At 48.8% G+C, this 21,414-nt stretch overlaps 1 protein-coding gene across 1 annotated transcript; it reads left to right on the top strand.

The window, feature by feature from the left end:
• Positions 1–406: 406 nt before the first annotated feature.
• On the top strand, positions 407–12,051 carry ST6GALNAC1 (ST6 N-acetylgalactosaminide alpha-2,6-sialyltransferase 1). The gene is made up of 9 exons (XM_064728429.1): positions 407–555; positions 4,281–4,911; positions 5,538–5,706; positions 5,900–6,071; positions 6,436–6,574; positions 7,255–7,358; positions 8,697–8,786; positions 10,242–10,341; positions 10,636–12,051. Exons 1-9 carry the CDS (start codon positions 425–427, stop codon positions 10,804–10,806), a joined length of 1,707 nt encoding a protein of 568 aa, XP_064584499.1. The 5' UTR covers positions 407–424; the 3' UTR covers positions 10,807–12,051.
• The last annotated feature ends 9,363 nt before the right edge of the window (positions 12,052–21,414 follow it).

Raw genomic sequence — 21,414 nt, 5'->3', positions numbered from 1 at the left:
TATTTGTTTATGGCCCTGTCTAAAACCTTGGGCAGGTGGTGCTCTGAAAGCTTCCTGGATTGTAATTATGGTCACTTCCACACTTTGCATGTATTCCCAGTGATGCCTTTTCCAGGTTAGAGACAAAAGGTTTCTTTTTTAGGGCAGAACAATGTCATTAAGAAAAACACAAGAAACTTCCACTGTGTGCAGTAAAAGGCTTTCCTTTCCCCGCTCTTTGGAAATAAGCTTCTGGTGATAAATAGGAACAGCACAAAACTGATGCCTTCCTGAGAAACTGGATCTGTGTGCAGTGACTGGGAATGCTGGGAGACAGGGTGTGCACTTTATTGTGGGAAATCCAGAGGGAAACTCAGCCCAGTCCTTCCACACCCCTTGGTGAGGCAGTGCCTGTGAGCCCTCTGCCACTCACAGGTTCCTCACCATGCGCTGCTCCAGGGTAAGGCTCCCAAAAATTGCCAAAGCCCTGATTTGCCTCGTTGTTGTATTACAGTTCTGCCTCTTCCTTGGCAGTTCCAGCTCCTTGTTTGACTTGGCAAAGACAAAGGTTTTCAGGTAAGGGACCTGTTCCTTCGTGGCGTGCACTGCTGGTGTGGGTGCTTGTGCTCACTTTCTGTCTGTCTGTCTGTCTTTTTTACCCTGAAATTTGCACTTCTGATCTGAGTTAGGTGACCATGTTACTTTAGCAGAGCATGGTGTTGGAAGATCCACAGTCAAAAACCTGCCTCTGTTGGCTCACTATTTTCCAGGGCTTCCTTTTGTAGCTGTCTAAAGCAGCTTTTGCTTCACTAATGCTACGTGTTTTCATACTTTGGCACTACATAGTATTTGCTTTTCCTGTTGGCTCCCAGAAGGACCTTATTCAGCCCTAATCCAGATTGCATTGGTGGACAGTGAATTTGATGGGATGGCTTTGAATGTATGGCAAGTTCAGCAGCTGATTCCTAACACAAAATATTCTGCATCCTGGCACACCAATGTCATGCAGACATGATATCTTGATATCTATTTTATATAATTTCATATAATAATATATATAATAGAATTTTATCTATTTTATATAAATGGTCAAGTAAATCCTACAGGGATGAGTGTGGAGGGAATTGCAGAGAAATGTCTCCAGCATCACTGGCAGGGAGCACTGCTCCTTGCATGAGCCCTTGCAGGCACCTGAGCCTTTCCCAGTACAGGGATGGCTCATGGATGTGTTGGTGCTGTGTACATCAAGCACCACTCCCCAGCCTCCCCACCACCCTCAGCTGGTCCCAGCTCTCCCAGTAAGCTCAAATGGCTTGGCTGGGCTGGGCTGGTTCTCAGCTGAATGTCTGGGCTGCTGCTATGGGGGCAGGCAGGAGGAGTGAAGCTGGGAACATCTGCAGCTCTTCTGGAGGTGACTTGAGTTCAGCTCAGCTCTAGCAGCTTGAGACCCCGCTTTGAGGACAGCTGTCAGATTTGGAGAGGTTGGAACCTGCACAAAGGAGGTGGGAGGGAAAGGAGAGAAGGAGGAGGCGTAGAGAAGTGACTTCTCCTTGATCCCAGAGCCCATCAGTGGCAGAGCTGGAACAAGAAGTGGCTCTCCATATTTAGCTGCTTGAAGCCATTTCCTTCTGCTGTAGTTTCAGAGAATGGAAATGCCTGTATTTATACAACTTAAGTAAAACACAACAAGATATGAGCTGTGTGTGGTTGTCTGTGTGGCAGTTCTATTTCTGTACCCTGCATGTCACGCAGAATACACAAAGCAGCATTTTCATGGCTTTATCCTCTATTTGTCCTTGGGCTTTGTAAAAGGGGAGGAAAATGACAGCAAATGTCATTGAGCTTCTGCAGTTGTTTGCCAGCTGGACTCTAGAGCCTGAAATCCACCGTGCTGCTTTGACAATTTGTCTGGGTTTAAAATGCTGGTCAGGAGAGCAGGGTCCTGTGTGAGCACCAGTGCCTGGCCATGTGGGCCTGACTGCAGGGAGCAAGCTTTGGGATGGGAAGAGTCCTTGGTTTTATATTTTGGTCTCTGGCACAGGATTTGAAGTGTAACAGGCTGAGGTGGAATCTGCCCTGCAAGACAGCAACAGGGAAAGCCTGGAGTGGGGGCTGGTTTCTCATATTGAAACTCCTTTTCATTTGTTTTCTGCACTTTATTTCAAAGTTTTAAACATCCTCTTGAAAATACAACATAAATTCACCAAGGGATTTAAGATCTGCCTGGGCTATATTACCAAATTTCTCTTTATTTAGAGTGTCCATATAAAATCTTTCCTCCTATTGGGCAGTAAGCAGTGACAGTAAGTTTATACATGAAAGCCTGTGACAGAAAGCACATGCTGCACACTGGCTTGAAGCTGGCTAATGATTATGGGAGAGGCAGAGCTGATAGGCCATGTGCTACAAGCTCTCTTTTCTAGCCTTGTAAAGGTTCACATATTTATCTGATAAAAAACGTTTTTAAAAGCCTCCTTAGCTGATCATTTCCTGAGCACTTTCAGAGTGGTACAACACCCATTGAATTTCAGCAGTGACTGAGCTGCTATCTGCAGCCTGTTATCTGCAGAAGTGCTTTTTGTCCCATTTTTCACTTCGGAAGCAATCCACAGCGTTCCCAAACGAGTGTGTCATGCAAAGGCTGAACAGGAGGGTGGGATCAGAGTGCCACAGCCATGGTTTATCCTCAACAGCTTCGCTGCACACAAAAGCTCAGCTGTGGATATTGTTCACCTTCCTTTTTCCTGTTCTACCCTCCAGCCATGCACAGAGAAGGGAGAATGTTTAGGACACAACTCCACCACTTCTGCCCTGATTTTTTTTCCCTGGGTTTCAGCACAGTCTTGTTGCAGGTGGCTCTTCTGCTGTCAGCAGATGTGTCCTCCTGTGACAACCTTGTACCTGCCTGTGCCTCTGAATCAGGCAACAGGGCAGCTGCAATATTAGAGGCAAGTGCTAAAAATGTAGAAATTTTGCATTTTAACAGCTTCACAGTGTCTGCCTTCAGACACATGTGCCTGGTGAGTGCTGTGTGATGCCCTTGCAATACCTGACCAAGGCAGAGGAGAGAAAGAAGTGTCCTGTGGCCCCAAAATCTCAAGAGGTGATTGGGAAGAGAAGGGCAAAGAAGTGAGTTTCATTGTGGCAATCACATTCTATAAACATCATCCCTGCACCCAGGGTTTCTCTCCTGGGAAGCTGAAAGGCAGAGAGAGGCCTCAGAGAAAAGGAAAACAATTCTCATCTCATTTGGTTCTCCTGTGTTGTGCTCATGTGGAATGTGTTTGGAGATTGTTTACCCACAGGTGATTGTTCCATTGGATTCTGCTGTGACTTGTTTTCACTCTTTGGCCAATCAGGGCCAAGCTGTGTCGGGACTCTGGAAAGAGTCATAAGTTTTCATTATTATCTTTTTAGTATATCTTATACTAAAGGTCTTTTTAGTATATCTTATCTTTTAGTATATGTTTTTAGTATATCTTATACTAAAAAGATATAGCAAATCTTTATACTTATAAAAGTATCTTTTCTGTATTCTTTAGTATAGTATATAGTGTTTACTTGGAATGTGTTTGGAGATTTCTTACCCACAGGTGATTGTTTCATTGGATTCTGGTGTGAGTTGTTTTGACTCATTGGCCAATCATGGCCAAGCTGTGTCAGGACTTTGGAAAGAGTCACAAGTTTTCCTTATTGTCTTTTTAGCATTCAGTAAGTATCTTTTCTGTATTCTTTAGTATAGTTTAGTATTCTTTAATATAATATAGTATAATAAAGTAATAAATTATCCTTCTGATATCAGTGGAGTCAGATGCATCATCTCTCCCCTCATCAGGGTTGCCTGAATTTACAATATTTCACTTCTCAGACTTCCCTTCCTGAATTCTGGAAGCTCTTCATGCTCTGCTGGCAGAGGGGAGAGGCAGATGGCTGCCTCCATGGTGGGGCCATGTCCTGAGCCCAGGATCTCCAAACCAACCCTGCAGTGCTCTGGGGACAGTGCCAGGGAACCTGCCCAGTGCCCAGTGCCCTGTACTGGTTGGCTGCTACTGCCAGAGTGAATGTTCCATGTGCCAAGAGCTGAGGAGAGAATGTGTGCCTCTGGGATTTGCCTAGTGGGGAGATAAGCAATATTCAGGCTAGAATGGTGCAGGAAGTTGAATAACATTTTGGCAAAGCTTAAAATGAAATTGCTGTAAAGCACAGAGAGAGGCTCAGAGTCAAGAGCACTAGAAATGAGCTGAAGGGTGTTCAGTGTTAAGTGTGTGTGATGTATCTGCTTTTCCTTTGATTGCATTCAGGAAATTGAACATTTTCCAGCATGCCCCAGAGACACAACAAGTGGACCCCCAAGAGCAACAGGGTTTGAACTATTCTGATAATGAGAACTCCAGGAGCATTTTAAAGGTGACTTTGGGAGGACACATCACAAGCCTCAATGATGTTGTGGAGAGCACACCAAGAAAAGGAAAGGAGGAGCAGAAGGAAACAGTGAAACCAGTTATGAGTGTTAAGGAAGAAAAGGGGAACATGGCTGTGAAACCACCACCCCAGTTGGAGGGAATCAAGGAGACAACAGTGAAAACAACCCCTGTGGTGCAGGAAAACAAGGGGAAAACAACAGTGAGGCCAGCTCCATGGGTGGCAGAAGCCAAGGAAAAGACAACAGTGGAATCACTTCCCTTGGAGAAGGGTGGCAAGGAGAAGGCAACAGTGAAACCATCCTCTGGGGTGAAGGGAGCACATGAGAACAACACATCCCCAGACCAAGCAAGCCCCAAAGCTCCTCCTGCATCAATGAAAACTGTACCACCTACTCCTCAGGCTGCTGCTGTGACACAGAAGAGGAAACTGAGCGCTGTTAACTTCACATCTGAGCCACAGTGGGATTTTGAGGATGAGTACCTGCTGGATAGCTCATCCCCAGCCTCGGTAGGTGGGGTGGTGCAGGTGGTCACCAAGAATGGCCTCCCTCCCCACTGAGCTCCTTGTCTGCTGGTCCTGGGGGTGTGGGCCCTTTGCAGTGGGTGTGACAGTGTTCATGTTCACAGGGGTCTGAGGATGAGGGAAGAGACGAGGATCTGACTCCATGTTTCAGAAGGCTGATTTATTATTTTATGATATATATTACATTAAAACTATACTAAAAGAATAGAAGAAAGGATTTCATCAGAAGGCTGGCTAAGAATAGAAACAGAAGGAATAATAACAAAGGCTTGTGGCTTGGACAGAGAGTCTGAGCCAGCTGACTGTGATTGGCCATTAATTACAAACAACCAACATGGGCCAATCACAGATGCACCTGTTGCATTCCACAGCAGCAGATAATCATTGTTTACATTTTGTTCCTGAGGCCTCCCAGCTTCTCAGGAGGAAAAATCCTAAGGAAAAGATTTTTCATAAAAGATGTCTGTGACAGGGATCACGAGGGAAATGGTAGCACTGGAGTTTCTGTGTTTCCCTTTGGTCCTGCCACAGACAGGCACACAAGCACTGGCACTCAGGTTTATCACCTCTGCTCATCATCAGTCATTACTGTTTGCTTTTTGTTTTTCAAGACCTGCTCTGAATCAGTGAGGGCCAGGGCTGCCAAGTCTGCCTGGCTGAGGGATCTTTTCCTGCCCAACATCACACTCTTCATGGACAGGAGACACTTCAGTGACAGTGAATGGAACCGCCTGGAGCATTTTATACCCCCCTATGGCTTCATGGACCTCAATTATTCACGTGAGTCCCTCAGGGCTTGTCAGGATGGGACTTTCAGACTCCCAGCAGGAACCTTGTGCTGAGTAGCTATAGGTTTGCAGCATCTCCCCATCCAAGGCATCAGTCTAGGAGGATCTCATGGTGGAAACTGTGGTGGTTTCACTGTGTCCATCCCAAAGGCTCTTGATAACTCACCGCTGTGTTTGCTTCACAGTGGTAAAGGAGGTCATATCCCTGCTGCCCCCAAAGCCCCACCAGCAGCTGCTCCTGGCCAACCATGACAGCAGCATGCCCACATGCATCAGCTGTGCTGTCGTGGGGAATGGAGGAATTCTGAATAACTCTGGGATGGGCCAGGAGATTGACTCCCATGACTATGTCTTCAGGTAAGGCTCCCTTCCTTCTCAGAAGATGCACAGATAGCTCACTGTGGGTAGCCCCTGACTGGGGCTGGATCACTTCATCTCTTCTAGTATTCCACTCATTCCCAAGTGCCAAAATGATAGATGGCAGGAGATAAAAAGTCCAAAAATAATTGGAGAGTTACTCAATATCCAAAGCCTGTGGTCACAAATGAGCCATAAAGAGCCATCTCCACAGCAGGGGCTGTCCTGCAGATCAGGGTGCTAATCAGAATAGGGCTAGTCTGCCCTTCCTCCAGGCTAACACTGTCTTTTCCTGTCAGGAATGTGCATGGGGGGGTTTCAGTGCTCACCTAACCCTGCTCTTCTGTTTCATTTCCTTTGCCAGGCTGAGCGGGGCTCTAATCAAGGGTTATGAAAAAGATGTGGGAACAAAAACTTCCTTTTATGGATTCACAGCCTACTCCCTGGTTTCCTCTCTTCAGATCTTGGGACACAGAGGGTTCCGGAACATCCCACGGGACAAAGTGAGTGCACACTGCTGTGTGCATGCACAGCTTTAACAGGATGCTGTTTGTCTGTGTGCTTCAGCTCTGCTCCTGCCACAGGGAGCAGAGGGGCTGAGGCAGCCCTTTAGCTTTACCCTCAGGGAGGGAACCTGCTCTGCTCTGGCTCAGAGTGAGTGTTTGCAGTGACAAGTTGTGTCAATGCCACCCCAGCCTTGTGCCACCTGTGAGTCAGGAGCAGGAGTGAAGGCAACACATTCATTCTCTTCATGAGGCTAATTTGAGTTTATTAGAAACCCATTCTTTTTATACACCATTCCAATTCAGGTGGACTTGATTGGTTACTTAATTAACACCCCTTCACACCATTGGCTATTTAAGCAGACACCCTTTGGTAAATATCTTATGAGAAAACAACTATTCAAAACACCAGCTGCAAGATTGAGAAGGCTGAGAGAAAAAGTTAAAAAACAAAACTCCCCAGAACAATTCCTGGGAAAGTTTATCTGGCTGTCTCTGTCACATCCACAGCCTTGTGGCATGTAGAAGGAGCTGCACATCAGATGTTTTCTCCATTCTGCTACTGTGTGCTGGTTGAGAGCTGCAGACTGGAGATGTGTGCCCAAGAAACCCAGTGAGCCAAGATGTTTGCTTGCATTGTTTTGGAGGTTCTGTTCACTAATGCTCATTTATTTTCCTAGCATGTCAGGTACATTCACTTCCTGGAGGGAGCAAGAGACTATGAGTGGCTGGAGGCTCTGCTGTTCAACAAGGACATCAGGAAAGGATTCCTGAACCTCAGCGGGTAAAGCCAACTCCAGCCCCCTCTGCCCCTCAGTGATGAGCTCTCTGTGGGGCTCTTTGCCTCTCCCAGGGCTCAGCCCTGTGAGGACTAGGCCAGGGTAAAGCCTCCCTCCCCTGGCAGACTTGCAGAAAGAAATCTCTCATTTCCTGCACAGCTCTGAGCACTGCTGTAGTCAATGCACCTCCTTCAGAGGTACCTTGTAGGAGCATTGGGGGTGGGAAGGATGGAGACGAGAGATTTTTGAAGCTAGGTTGTGGAACTTGGGGTTTATTGCAAAGGGCCTGGGTGCAGGGCCCTGCTGGGAGCTGCCAGCCACAGCTCAGAGCAGGCCCCAAAGAGGAAGAGAGAGAAGGCAAGAACATGGTAAAGAGAGAATGAGAGAGTAAAAGGCAGGCTCAGAGGGCAAGGTTCCTGTTACAATACAATAAATCTTCTGGTTGTGGAATTTGGGGTTTATTGCAAAGGGCCTGGGTGCAGGGCCCTGCTGGGAGCTGCCAGCCACAGCTCAGAGCAGGCCCCAGAGAGGAGACGGGAGAGAGGATGAGAGGGTAAGAGAGTAATAGAGCGAGGTTCCCGTTACAATACAACAAATCTTCTTCTGTGTTGAGTATTCTGATTCTCACTAACCAATCTAGCACAACATACAAATCCTATAGCATTTACATACAGCCTGTAAGAATCATTACATTGCCACACTGGGTTACATTTTAAACCCTAAAAACTCCTCTTTGTGCCCCTTCTGCCAAGCTGGCAGGGTCTGCTCTGACCCTTGGGCCTGTCTGCAAGCAGAGGGTGTTGTTCCATCAAAAGGGGATCACCTTCAGCTGGCCACACCATTGTTTTCCAGTTGTTCAGTAACTGAGGGATCTCAAACCTTGCTTTCATTTCAGTCTCACTTATAGTTTCCATATTCTCAAAATCTTTTGCCAGACAATCATATTTATAAGGCTTTCCTGTTTCATCTTCCCCAACATCAGCTGATTTCAATGATGTGTGGCCAGAGCTTAGGGAAAGCTTTGTGACTTTTGGGGATGAACACTTGCTGCTGGCTGGTCTGGTGTGGCCTGCTCATGGATGAAGGCCTGGTTTCACTAATTTTTGCCTATACAAACACATGCTTTTGATATTCCTATCTCCTTTTGTTGCCTCTCCTTCCTGATCTCTTCCTTTGCAATGTACACAGGCTATGGAGGCTTTGTCATAATGTGGGAAATGCTACAGAATATCTTCACAGTGTTTGTGGTTCTTTTACCAACAAGTGCATCAGGGCTGACCCTTTCTTGCTGTGATGAGGTGTAGGAGCTTGCTTGTCTTGAGTCTCCCCATTCCTGTCCTTAGGCAGAAACCCCGGCAGAAATTTGATGAAGATTTCACAATGGACAAATACCTGGTGACTCACCCTGATTTCCTCAGATACATGAAAAACAGGTGAGCTGCAGGTTGTGTGCTGTAACAGGCTCCTTTTTCCTGGCCAGCACCATCTCTCTCTGTCTCTGGCCTCTCCTCCCAGCTCCCTCCCTGTAACCCCAGCTCAGCCACACCAGCAGCCTGAGCTCTGCTGATGTTGTAGTGTGCTTTTTAGTTGTATTAATATGCTTGCTGTTTAATTTGTAATTTTGTCATTTCCTTATGCTGTCCTTTCCCCTGCCTTTAGAGTAGCACAAGTTGTCCATTTTGTATTTTATGTTTTTAAAACTAGACTTGCTCCTTTATTGTTATTTAGTTAAGTGTTTGTTTTTCATTTGTTACCTAGCTGTTCCCTGCCAAGTTTTACACCTCTCCTATCCATACCCCTTCCCCAGAACTTTCTTTACTCCTCCTTTCATCTCAAGCTGAAACTCTCTGTGGTGCTGTAGTGGGTGAACATCCAGAACCTGTGAGCTGGAGAAGCAACAGCCATCAAACTGTTTGGTTTTCTGCATCCAGAAGAGACCCAGGGCCAATTGCAAGTTTAGGTGTAAGAAGAATGTTGCTGAAGTGCCAGAACAGTTGATCTCTAGCTCAGGACCAGCCTTTCATGTTCCCCATTGCTTGGCACCTTGGAGGAAGGCTCTGTGACAGATTTTCTCTCCAGAGATTCCTTCTAGACTCAGAAGGTTGGTTGTGCCCTCAAGCATGACAGGCTCTTCTTCAGCATCTCCTTTGCCTGGCCTGGCTGCTGCTCTTCTCCAGCCCTTTCCACAGCATGCTGGCCACTGCCACCATGAGATCTGTGCTGGCCACTGCCACCATGAGATCTGCCCATCCTGGGCCACACATGACTGAGAGAAGGAGGCACAGAGGCTCCTGTAGGGCCCTGCTTTGGCTGCCTGTACCCTTCAGTGTCCTTGAGAGCTGCTGCCTTCCCTGGAGCAGATGGCCAGCCTTCCCTGCCTGCTCTGCCTTGGGGCCCCCTCTGACTTGGGGCCTTTCCAGCACCAAGAGCACTCCATGCTATTTTTTCCCAGTGTTTACTCCTGCTTTCCTAACAACTTCTGGCATGACACAGTGCAGCTCCTGGCAGGTTTTGTGACTCCTCTGCACCTTGCCTGTGTCTCCTTTCACTCCTAGATGTGGGTGGGGAGCAGGATATACCAGGGAGCCCCAAAGCCACCTCTGCACTGCAGAGCAAAGGGCAGATTTAAGAGAAGGGGGCTTTAACCTATGAGATCCTTTACCCCCACTGCCTCAAGACCCACCACTTCCACAAAGCTGGGGCAGAGCTGGGCTGAGGTTGCCATGAAGGTGGTGGAGAGTTCTGAGCACATTTGTGGCTTCTCTGAAACGCCTCATGTGGCCCCAGGCTGCTGCAAGGAGGGGAGATGCCACATGAGCCACAAGGTGTGCCCTGCTTGAAACACCACAGCCAGCAACCCCTCAGTGCTTTCCTCTCTCCTGCTGCAGGTTTTTAAAGTCTAAAAATTTGCAAAAGCACTACTGGAGGCTGTACAGACCCACAACAGGGGCCTTCCTGCTACTGACTGCACTCCACCTCTGTGACCAGGTAAGGGCACAGTGATTCTTGCACCCAGAGCTGTCTGGAAGTGGGAACAGGGGACAGAGGAGAGAGCTGCTGCTTCTGAGAGGAGCATGTCACTAGGCAGTGAAGGCCCAGAGGGATGCCTCTCCTGGAGCACATCATCTCCTGGGGAGGCAGTGAGGGCACAGCAGGATCTCTGGAGCCAGTGCTCACACTCTGGTCCTTCTGGACCCCCAGAGAAGTCCCAGCTGGCATCTCTGTCCTGTATTTCCCCTGCTCCCTCCATCCCATGCCCAGTGAGCCCTGCATCTTCCCCAGGTCAGTGCCTATGGCTACATCACAGAGGGGTATGAGAAGTACTCAGATCACTACTATGACAAGAACTGGAAAAAGTTGATTTTCTACATTAACCATGACTTCAACCTGGAGAAGCAGCTGTGGAAAAGGCTTCATGATGAGAATATAATGAAACTTTACCTGAGAACCTGACTGCAGCCTGGGAAATCTCAACAACACCTCACAGAGAACAGAAGAGGATCACCAGAGCCAAGGTCAGCTCTGCACTGCCAGGCACATTTCATCCCCACAAAGACATTTCCCTCCTTCAGCAGCTCTGTAATTTCACAACACTTCAACAAATGTGTGAATGCTGCAGACCCAAAGACCAACAGGAAATGCAGCCTGCAAATAAATCCCACCTGGCTGTGCTGCAGTGCTCTTGCTGGTTGTTGTAGGCATGGGTATTATGATAGCAGAATCCAGGATGGATATGGTCCTGTGTGTAATTTCTCTCTTTCCAAGAAGATGCTCCTCAGGCTGGGGCCACTTCTCTTCTGGGTGGATCCTCTCCATTTGCAATGCCCATTTTGGAGCTGGGTGTTGTCTAAACAAACTCCCTGAGGAGCTGGAATGGATGGAGGTGGAAACACAGATTCTGCTTCAGGTTGACTTTATTTCTTGGGGGGAGGGGGCTGCACTCACTCTGCTCCCTGGAAATAAAAAGGATGGACTGGACGCTTCCAGGTGACCAATTTGAGAGACAATGAGTTTCACTTCTGCTACCTAGAATGGCCTTGCTCTGACACTTCCAGAGGAGCACTGCCATCAACTCCAGGGCAGGCAGCTGCTCTCCATGGTGCAGCACACCTCCTGTACCTGCTGCCTCTTGCCCCAGGGCTCCCCTGGCTGCACAAAATGTGAATTTTGTGGCATGGACCTGATGTGCCAAGTCCTTGCACAGCTGGACTCGGTCATGCTTGGCTCCCAGCTGTGTTTGTCCTGTTGGAGGTGGAAACTCTCCAAGCCCAGGGATGGATGCCATGTGTCATTGCTGCTGGCTGAAGGGCCTGTCCCCCACGGTGCTGAGAGGGGCCCAGCTGCAGCCAGCACACCTGGGGTGTGTTGGCCTCCTGGAAGGGGTTTTGTAAGCAAAATAAATGGCACTGCTTTGGCCAAGCTGATCTTTCAGCAGCCCTGTGGCTTGTGGTTATTTAGTGCACCCAGAATTGTGGTTATTTAGTGCTTTAAAGGCTGAGATACAGCAGGTGGCAAAGCCAGGGAAGTCCAGGACTGAGGGATAATGAGATTACCTGGAGAAGCTCTGCAGCTTGTGTGGACACACCCGAACATCCCTGTGAAAAACGCCAATCACTTGTTTTTAAAATTTTAAAAGTTTAATAGTAACAAAATGGTTATAAAAATAATAATACAATTAGAGTAATAATAATTTGGACAAATTGAATTAGGACAATATGAGACAATAAAGACAAAGATGTCTGGGTACCTTTTTCTGGGCAGCATGAGCCCAATAAAGGACCCATGTTCACAAAGGATTAACCCTTAAAAGCAACAGCCTGTTGCGTATTCATACACTTCATACATGATACATAAATTCCATTCAAACACAGGATTCTGTCTGATTGTCACCTTCTTCCTCTGAATCCTAACAGCGCCTTTGAGGCGGGAAGAAGTTCATTTCTTCTGATAAGAGGGCAATAAATTCTTTTTCTCTGAAAGATTCAGGTGTCCTGTGGCTGCTATCTCAGTGTGAGTCCTTTCTTTAAAAAAAGTATCCTACATAGTATAGTTTCTATTTTAACATTTTTTATAACCTAAAACTATATTTAACACAGTACTTAAGAGAATTAATACAGCATTACTTTCTAACACAACACAGATAATATTCATTTCAATATTTGCGAAAAGCCAATCATAAAATACGCATTTTTCACAATCCCCCACCTGTTCACCTTGCAGGACAGGGATCAGCACCAGCCCAACACCTCCCTGAGGAAGTGGGTGAACACCTGGCGAGTCTGCCCTTGTCCCAGCAGCTGCTCTCCAGGTGTATCAGATATTCAAGAAAAATGCAGGAAGGGCTGGACGTTTCCCCCATGACACTGTACAGGCAAAAAAGCCACATCCAGTGTCCCACAGGTGCAGAGCATGTCCCTGGGTTAAACAGCTGCACACTCACCAGACCTGCTGTGGTTGGGAGTGTTTTTCCATTTCTGCAGCATTTTTGTTGGGGGCAGCAGTGTCTCCAAGGACTCCCTGGGCTCCAAGGAAGGAATTTCAGCTGGAATTATCAGCAGAGTTGGTCAGGCTTGATTTCCTTTCCCCTTTTTTCCTTGTGCTGCAGAGAGGCCGGGCAGTTTCTCATGTCTCACTGAGCTTGTTTGTGAAGGATAACCACCCACACTGAGGATCCAAATGCAGGATTCAGCTTCCCTGGAGAGGGTGTAGCTGTACCTGGCTGCTGTGGCCATAGGAGCCCACGGTGTCTGTGGCAGCAGGAGCTGTCCCCAATATCTGTGGGAGCAGGGAGCTGTCCCCAATGCCTGTGGGAGCAGGAGCTGCCCCCCAATGCCTGTGGCAGCAGGGAGCTGTCCCCAAATGCTGTGGGAGCAGGAGCTGTCCCTAATGCCTGTGGGAGCAGGGAGCTGTCCCCAATGTCTGTGGGAGCAGGGAGCTGTCCCTAATATCTGTGGCAGCAGGGAGCTGTCCCCAATGTCTGTGGGAGCAGGAGCTGTCCCCAATGCCTGTGGGAGCAGGAGCTGTCCCCAGTGCCTGCTGTCCCCAGATGCCTCTCTTGGGAATGGTGCGGCCCTGTGGGAATGACAGGCCCAGAGGGAGCCACGGGCTTTGCAGCAGGCCAGAAATCCTTCCTGAGCAGCAAACAGGGAAGCCTGAGTGAGGCTGGGCCCCGTCCAGAGCTGCACCCAGGAGCTCTGGGCCTGAGGAACTGGGTGCCTCAGCCCCTCATGGTGGCTCTGCAGTGTGGCCCTGGTGGTGTCCCCTGTCCCCAGGCCCTGCAGGCTGTCCCTGATGGGCTGTGGGTGGGCAGTGAGGCAGTTCTGTTCCTTGCCTGTCCCTCAGGCCACACCACATTGCTGAGGGTTGCTTAGTGACCAGCTCCACCGGGCATTCTTCCTGCCTGAATAGGGCTTTTCTCTTCCTGACAACTTGGAAGAAGTTTCTCTCAGACCTTTCCCTTCCCCCTCCTCCTCTTTTGTTCCTCTGTCCTTTGCGAAGCAGGAAGGGGCTGAGTCCCACTGAGCAAGGGCTCCCCAGTGGTTGAGGGGGCTTTGGGGTGGGCTCACAGCCCCCAGCCCACGCTTTTCCCTGGTGTTGAGGCTTCCCAGAGGCAAAGGAAGCAAACTTCCCAGGAGCCTTTCCCTTTCCCAGGCTTTTCTCTCAGCACAGCTGAGTTTGATGTTATCAGGGACAATCTTGGTGTGGCCTGAAGTTTCCCAAGGAGCTCAAGGCCACATCCTTCCTGTTCCCAGAAAAGTGACTCTGACGTGATGGTCCCCCCCACCTCCTCACTCTGCTCCTGTCCCCCTGCACAAAGGCATCCTGTCCTGTCACAGACATCTTTTATGAAAAATCCTTTCCTTAGGATTTTTTCTCCTGAGAGGCCTCAGGAACAAAATATAAACAATGATTACCTGCTGCTGTGGAATGCAACAGGTGCATCTGTGATTGGTCTCATGTGATTGTTTCTAATTAATGGCCAATCACAGTCAGCTGGCTCAGACAGAGTCCAGGCCACAAACCTTTATCATACTTTTTTTATTCTATTCTTATCTAGCCTTCTGAGAAAACCTTTTCTTCTATTATTTTAGTATAGTTTTAATGTAATATATATAATAAAACAATAAACCAAGCCTTCTGAAACATGGAGTCAAATCTCTTCCCTTAACCTGAGACCCCTGTGAAGACTGTCCCACTGTGTGTGGCACACACTGGGACACATCCCCTGGGGCACAAGTCCAGCTGTGCCACACCAGAGCCACCTGATCTTGTGCTCCAGCGTGGCCACAGGAAGCTGAGCAGGGTTGGAGGTGGCATTTCCCTGGCACAAACGCATGGAACAAAGCCTGTGGAGAGTAGCTACAGCTGGAGCACCCTTGGCAAGAGCCAGGATTGAGAGCTGAGCAAGCTCCCAGCAGGGTGAGTGTCCCAGGGTGAAAGCAGCCCCAGCCAGTGCCACGGTGCAGGGACACCCCAAAACCCAGGTCTCCGTGGTTGGCACGACACCAAGGTTGTCCCTGTGCCAGCAGGTGGCAGCTGCTGTTCAGGGATCTGTCCTTGTGCCGGGGCTGGCACATCCTGGAGTGCCACCGTGTCGGGGCTGGGCACAGCCCTGCAGCTCCCTGGGCTCTCAGGGGACACACAGTGCACAGCTTTGGTACCTCCTCTGCTCCTGCAGCACGGCAGCGAGCTGGTGTGGGATCAGCTCTGACATCCCCAGGGATGCTCAGGGACAGCCACTCCTGTAACACACAGGAGTTACACATTGAAATATGGACTGGAACTTGGGGTTTCTTAGGTCTGTATTATAGTGCAGATTGCTGCATCACTTTTGATTTCTAGTATATCTTCTGATGAAGCATATCTGAGTTAATGCAGTCACTGTTTAAGATGGATATTTAGAATATTTCATCAGCCATAGTTGAAAATGACCCCCGTAGAACATCAACGAAGTGTTATTCAACGAGCACAACAGAAGTGAGCTGTAAATTCAGTCTTTGAATTGATGGTTGATTTTCAACCTACATGCACAACAGAATAGTTTCTTGAACCAAGGTTTAAACATTTTAATTTTTAATAGAGCTGAAATTTTTTAAACTTTTGATTAGAGGACAAAGATGTCTTTTGTAATGATTAGCATTTACAATGTCATTATTTGGACACAATACCCAGGGCTAGCAACCAGTGGATTCCCCACTGCCAGCCAGGAGCTCTGGGGGCTACAGGATTTAAACAGAGGCATTTCATTTGGGGGATAAATAAACCATGTGCCTCAGCATGTCCAGAAGTTGCTGTTTTGTCAGCCCTGCTTTTTTCATAAGCTCTTGGTGAGTACCATGAACTTTATTACAGCCGTGCCAGACTCCTCCTGGGGCTCCTCAAGTGTTAACAGCATTTAAATATTCCCCACCAGATTGTAGAAACCAAAACCAGTTGTCACCCAGAAGCTCTCATGGTGTCGCCTTCCTGGCAGGGCTTCAAATTTACTGCTTCATTTCCACCTCTTCCCTCTTTCAGTGTAGAGCAGGAGCAGAGCTCACCCTGTCCTGCTGAGTGTTCACAGCTCCTTGACTGTGGATGAAGCAGGAGGAAGCAGACATGGGCTTGCTGGGAGACAGGAATGCATTTTGGGGACAAGTGAGAGATGCAGAGCCCAGCAGGTCCCTGCTCCTGTCAGTGCAGCCCTGCTCTCTGGGTCCTCTCTGGGTTTGGCCTTGCCAGGAGCAGGGATAAGGTGGGCTCTGGGGTTTGAGGTACCTTCTGAAGGTGGCAGCCAGCCCCAAACCCAACCAGGTGCTGGAGGGAGCCACTGTGAGTGCCACACACAGCTCCAAGGCAGCCTCGTGCCATGGTGGCACATCCACATTGTCACTCCCGTCTCAGGGAGGGAGCAGAGCCACAGAGCTGGATAACAGCACCCAGCACTCCAGCATTGCTCCCTCTGGATGTGTCACTCTGCAGCCTCTGTGGCTGCTGGATGCTGTGGGAGTGTGGCAGAGCTCTGTGCCTGCTCCACCTGCACAAAAAACTCCGTGCAGGTGCTGTTAATGCTCCTCAGTTTGGGGCAGGCCTAGGGGCAGAGGGTGGGAGGTTTCCTCTCCTCCTCCGTGTGGACCTTCTCCCGTTCTTGGGGATGTGGTAGCAGGTAAATCCAGTTGGACCAGAAAAACTATTGATAATAGGGGAGGGAGAACAAGATAAAGGAGCAGCCCGTGGCTTTGTTGTGCAAAAAGCACTGGCTGACCTGCCAGGAGCCCTCACCTCCAGGTGCTGGAGCAGGGCCCTGCAGGTAAACAGCTCCAGGGGGTGCAGCAGGGCTCCTCTGCCAGGCTGAGCAACAGCACCTTGGGTGCTGCAGGGCTCTCCCAGCTTGGCCTGGCCAGCCCTTGGGGTGGTAAATTCTGGAAAGACAGTTCCTGAGTGCTGGAGACATCCCAAGGCTCCCTCCATCCCTGCAGTGTCAGATAGGACTACACAGGTGGGTGGACAAGGGGCTGGGTCACCCACCCACACTCACACATGGTGTCCCCTCTCCCCAGCTTTGGGGACAGAGCCTGGCCTGACCCCAGGGATGTGTGGCTTTGAGCAGACCTCAAACCTTTGGTTGCTCTGCTAAGAGCAGGGCAGGATCAGCTGATATCTGCTCTGCTTGGTCCACAGATGACATCTTGGTCCAAGATGTCTTCTTGGTCCCCCAGGAAGGGGGAAGGCAGTGGTTTGTATCATCACCCTAATTCCTCAGAGGTGTTTTCCAGCTCTGCACCCCTCCTGGCACAGCTCAGAGCCTCCCAGGTTGCCCCATGCCACTGGAGAGGTGTCACAGACATCTTTTATGAAAAATCCTTTCCTTAGGATTTTTCCTCCTGAGAAGCTGGGAGGCCTCAGGAACAAAATGTAAACAATGATTATCTGCTGCTGTGGAATGCAACAGGTGCATCTGTGATTGCTCTCATGTGGTTGTTTCTAATTAATGGCCAATCACAGTCAGCTTTGTTATCAAGCCTTTGTTATCATTCTTTCTTTTTTTATTCTTAGCTAGCCTTCTGATGAAATCTTGTCTTCTATTCTTTTAGTATAGTTTTAATATAATATATATCATAAAATAATAAATCAAACCTTCTGAAACATGGAGTCACATCCTCATCTCTTACCTCATCCTCAGACCCCTGTGAACATGGTCACAGAGAGGGGATGGCCTTTGAGCTGTGTTTGGTTTATCTGAGCCCTGGTCAGGACTCTCAAGGGCTCTGCCATGCTCAGGCCCCTGAGATAAGAGCCAGGCTGGGCCAGCAGGGCCAAGGGCAGCGAGCCAGCACGAGCCAGCCTAAGCCACATCCTGCCCTGCTCGTGAGGCCTGAGCTGCCACCTCAGCCTGTGGCTCACCCCAAGAGCCTTACTGCTTTGGGGAAGGGCAGGAGGGGACTATAGAGTGCCACATCCTGCCTCAGTGGCACAAAGATCACAGAGTCACAGAGTCCCTTTGGTGGGAAAAGGCCTCTGACATCACTGATTCCAACCTTTGAACACCCCCTTGTCAACTAGGCCATGGCGCTGAGTGCCACATTGTCGTGGTTTGACCAGGAAGGAGTGGGAATTCTGGGAAGCTGTGGTCAAACCAATGAAGGTTTTGGGTTTCATACTGACACCTGGTGTAGCCAGTGGGGTTTGGACACACCTCCGAGAATACACAGGGGTTAAAAGCAAGGCACTGCCCTGGCACTTCCTCTTTGGGACATCGTCGGGCGAAGAGGTCAGATCTCTTCCCCCGCCCAGCCTCCCGGAGGTGGGGGTTGAGGGGCTTTCAAGGATGGAAGGGTGGCGGAGCCCCAAGAGACATCGAGACATCGGGCGGCCAGCCCCCCCCCCCCCCCGGGAGGGAGAGCGGCCGGCCGCAGCAGCAGCACGTGTGGGAGTATCATCTCGTCCCAGGACAGACAGAGACTGAAAACTTTTAACCCTTTCTTGCATGATTGGGGCCTTGCAAAAATGCTAATCCTCCTCGAAGCTGAATAAGAAGGGAGATGAGAGATGAGATGAGACAAGGACTTTGGCCCGAAGAATGTGGAGATGATTGGATGGGGGGAGATGATTTGGAGTGGCCTTTTGGCTGGACTTTTTCTTGTAGCTATGGACTCAGTTGTTCCTGTGACACAGACTGCATTTAGGGGGAGGCAGTGCCTCAAAACCAGGAAGGTTCTTCGTGAGGACCCCCCGGCCCCAGGGGGTTGGAAAAATATGGGGGGGACAGATGTCCCAAAAGCAGAGACTGTGCCTTTTTGGAGTGAGACAAGGCATCCTTGAAAGACAACCCTAAAAGCAGCTCTGGCCATGTCTCGGTGGTGAGAGCACTGAGCATGGAAGGAAGATGTCACAAGCGGCAAATGGACTTTCCGGGCGGTGCCGAAGTGACAGGGAAGCACACGAGGTTTTCAGTGTGTTTCCACGAGAAGCCTATGGAACGAGAAAGACTCCTTTCCTCTTCATGAACTGAAGTTTGAGTATACTAAAGTGTCGTGCCGGGCTGGGCAGTTGGTGTTTTTTGGGAGAATGTATCGGATTGGGAAAGTCAGGGAGTGGGGAGGAGGAAAGTTTTTTTTGTAAGGTTTTCAATTTCTTTTTTTTTCTTTCCCTATTTTCCTGTAGTTTAGGTAATAAAGTGTTCTTTATGTTTAAGTTAGAGCCTGTTTTGCTTATTCCTAGTCACATCTCACAGCAGACACCAGGGTGAGGCATTTTCATGGGGGGCACTGGCTCTGTGCCAGGCTCAAACCATGACACACATCCAGCCTTTCCTTAAACACCTTCAGGGACAGTGACTCCACTGGGCAGCCCAATCCAATGCCTGACAACCCCACCTGAGAAGAATTCCTCCTAATGTCCAACCTAGACCTAGACTCTGTCCTCTCATCCTATCACTGGTTGCCAGGGAGAAGAGATGGATCGCCAGCTGACCTATGTAGCCATGATATTTTCTGAAAAATCCTTTCCTTAGGATTTTTCCTTCTGAGAAGCTCAGAGGCCTCAGGAACAAAATGTAAACAATGGTTATCTGCTGCTGTGGAATGCAACAGGTGCATCTGGGATTGGTCTCATGTGGTTGTTTCTAATTAATGGATCAATCAATCACTGTCTGGCTGTCTTGGACTCTCTGTCTAAGCCACAAGCCTTTGTCATCATTCCTTCTTTTTCTATTCTTAGCTACCCTTCTGATGAAATCCTTTCTTCAATTCTTTCAGTATAGTTTTAATATAATATATATCATAAAATAATAAATCAAGCCTTCTGAAACATGGAGTCAGATCCTTGTCTCTTCCCTCATCCTTGGACCCCTGTGAACACGGTCACAGACCTACACCCTCCTGTCAGGGCCTTGTAGAGAGGGATAGAGCCTCCTTCTCTCCAGGCTAAACAACTCCAGCTCCCCCAGCTTCTCCTCACAGCATTTATGTTCCTTTACCAGCTTTGTTGCCCTTCTCTGAGCAGTTTTGCTGCACCCCTGAACCCCTTTCATCCCCCTGCAGCCTGGGGGTGTGGGCAAGAGGGCAGAGCCCAGCCCTGAGCATCTCTGGTCCTGCAGACCAGCAAGGGATAAAGAAAGAGGGTTTCCTCCACACCTTAGTGATATGCCTCAACTAAACCCCAGCCCCTGATTTTTTATCATGCTCACTTCATGATTCACTTTCTCTTTAATTATCCAACTCAAACTTCTGTCATTCATATCAATAAATCCCCCCTCTAGCAAACCACCCATTGCTCCAAGTGCTATCCCCTGAACCTGACCATGAACTTAAACTTCTTTGACCAATTTTAAAGCCCTTTCCTCCTAGGAATCCCACTAATCCTCATCTCAATAACATTCCCAGCTCTCCTACTACCATCCCTAGACAATCGATGAATCACTAACCAACTCTCAACCCTCCAACTATGGTTTATCAAAACAACTAATGGTTTTTTAACTATGGTTACAAAACAACTAATAATGCCCTAGTCTAAAAAGGACACAAATGAGCCCTAATTTTAACATCCCTCATAACATCCCTCTGCCAAGCACAGACAGTGCCCTGCTGTCACCCTGCTGCCACCCTGTTGCCACCCTGCTGTCACCCTGCTGTCATTCCATCTCCAGGCACCCTCTGTGTAGTCACTTCTCCTGCCTTTGGTTGTAGTAACACCTACAAATCCACCCCAAAGCTGAGCAGGGCGTGTCAGGGAGCTGTGCCTGACCCCATTTCTCCCCAGGGTAGGGGGAGCTGTGGCAGAGCAGCTCCTGTGCCCTCCCTGCCCTGCAGGCAGGGGCCGAGTATCACCTCCAGGGACATCTGTTGGTCACCTCCAGGGACATCTGCTGATGAATTTTTCATGCTGCCACTCCACAGCAGCCATATGGCCCCCGTTCTCGGGGGCACACAGCTCTGCCTTTCAGGGAGCTGCTCTGTGAGCAGGTTTTTGGCACTTTCTTCAATGTACCTCTGACCCGTGCTGAATGAATTTGGATGTATAAATCCTCCAGGAGATTTTTGGAGATCTCATTCTCCCACCTGCACATTTCATCATGGCAAAGACCATGAGATTTTCCTCCACCAGCCTGTGGCTGGCAGCCAGCTGGTGCAAAATATGTTTATTCTCCTCTTGTGCTCTCTAGCCACGGGGAGGGATGGGGTTCTGTTTCCAAGAAGTAATCACTGGAATAAAAAGCCCAAGCTAAAAATGATACTTGCTGGTTTCCATTGTAATTTCTTTTATGTTCTTTTCCTAATCTTTATTTGGCAACTACCACCCTAAAAGGTTTTTCACACTTATTTAACTTCTAAATTAAGCACCACTTAATTTTGGGGCATAGTCCAAAATGCATTGTAGCACAAAACAAGTAGAGCAGATGAAGAACTGTGCATCTCATTTTCACCCCGCTGAAAATAAAACCAACAGTAGAAAACCATCTATCATGGAAACAGTGAGATGTGAAGAAACCAGCTCCTCCAGCCCTTGAAGCTGCCACTCCACCAGTATTTGCATGATTGGGCCATAAATGTTTCCAAATGGTAAATTCCTGACTTTCCCCAG

Source organism: Zonotrichia leucophrys, chromosome 18, assembly GCF_028769735.1.
Source record: "Zonotrichia leucophrys gambelii isolate GWCS_2022_RI chromosome 18, RI_Zleu_2.0, whole genome shotgun sequence".
Classification (NCBI taxonomy): domain Eukaryota; kingdom Metazoa; phylum Chordata; class Aves; order Passeriformes; family Passerellidae; genus Zonotrichia; species Zonotrichia leucophrys.
This window is presented reverse-complemented; position numbering and strand designations above follow the sequence as displayed.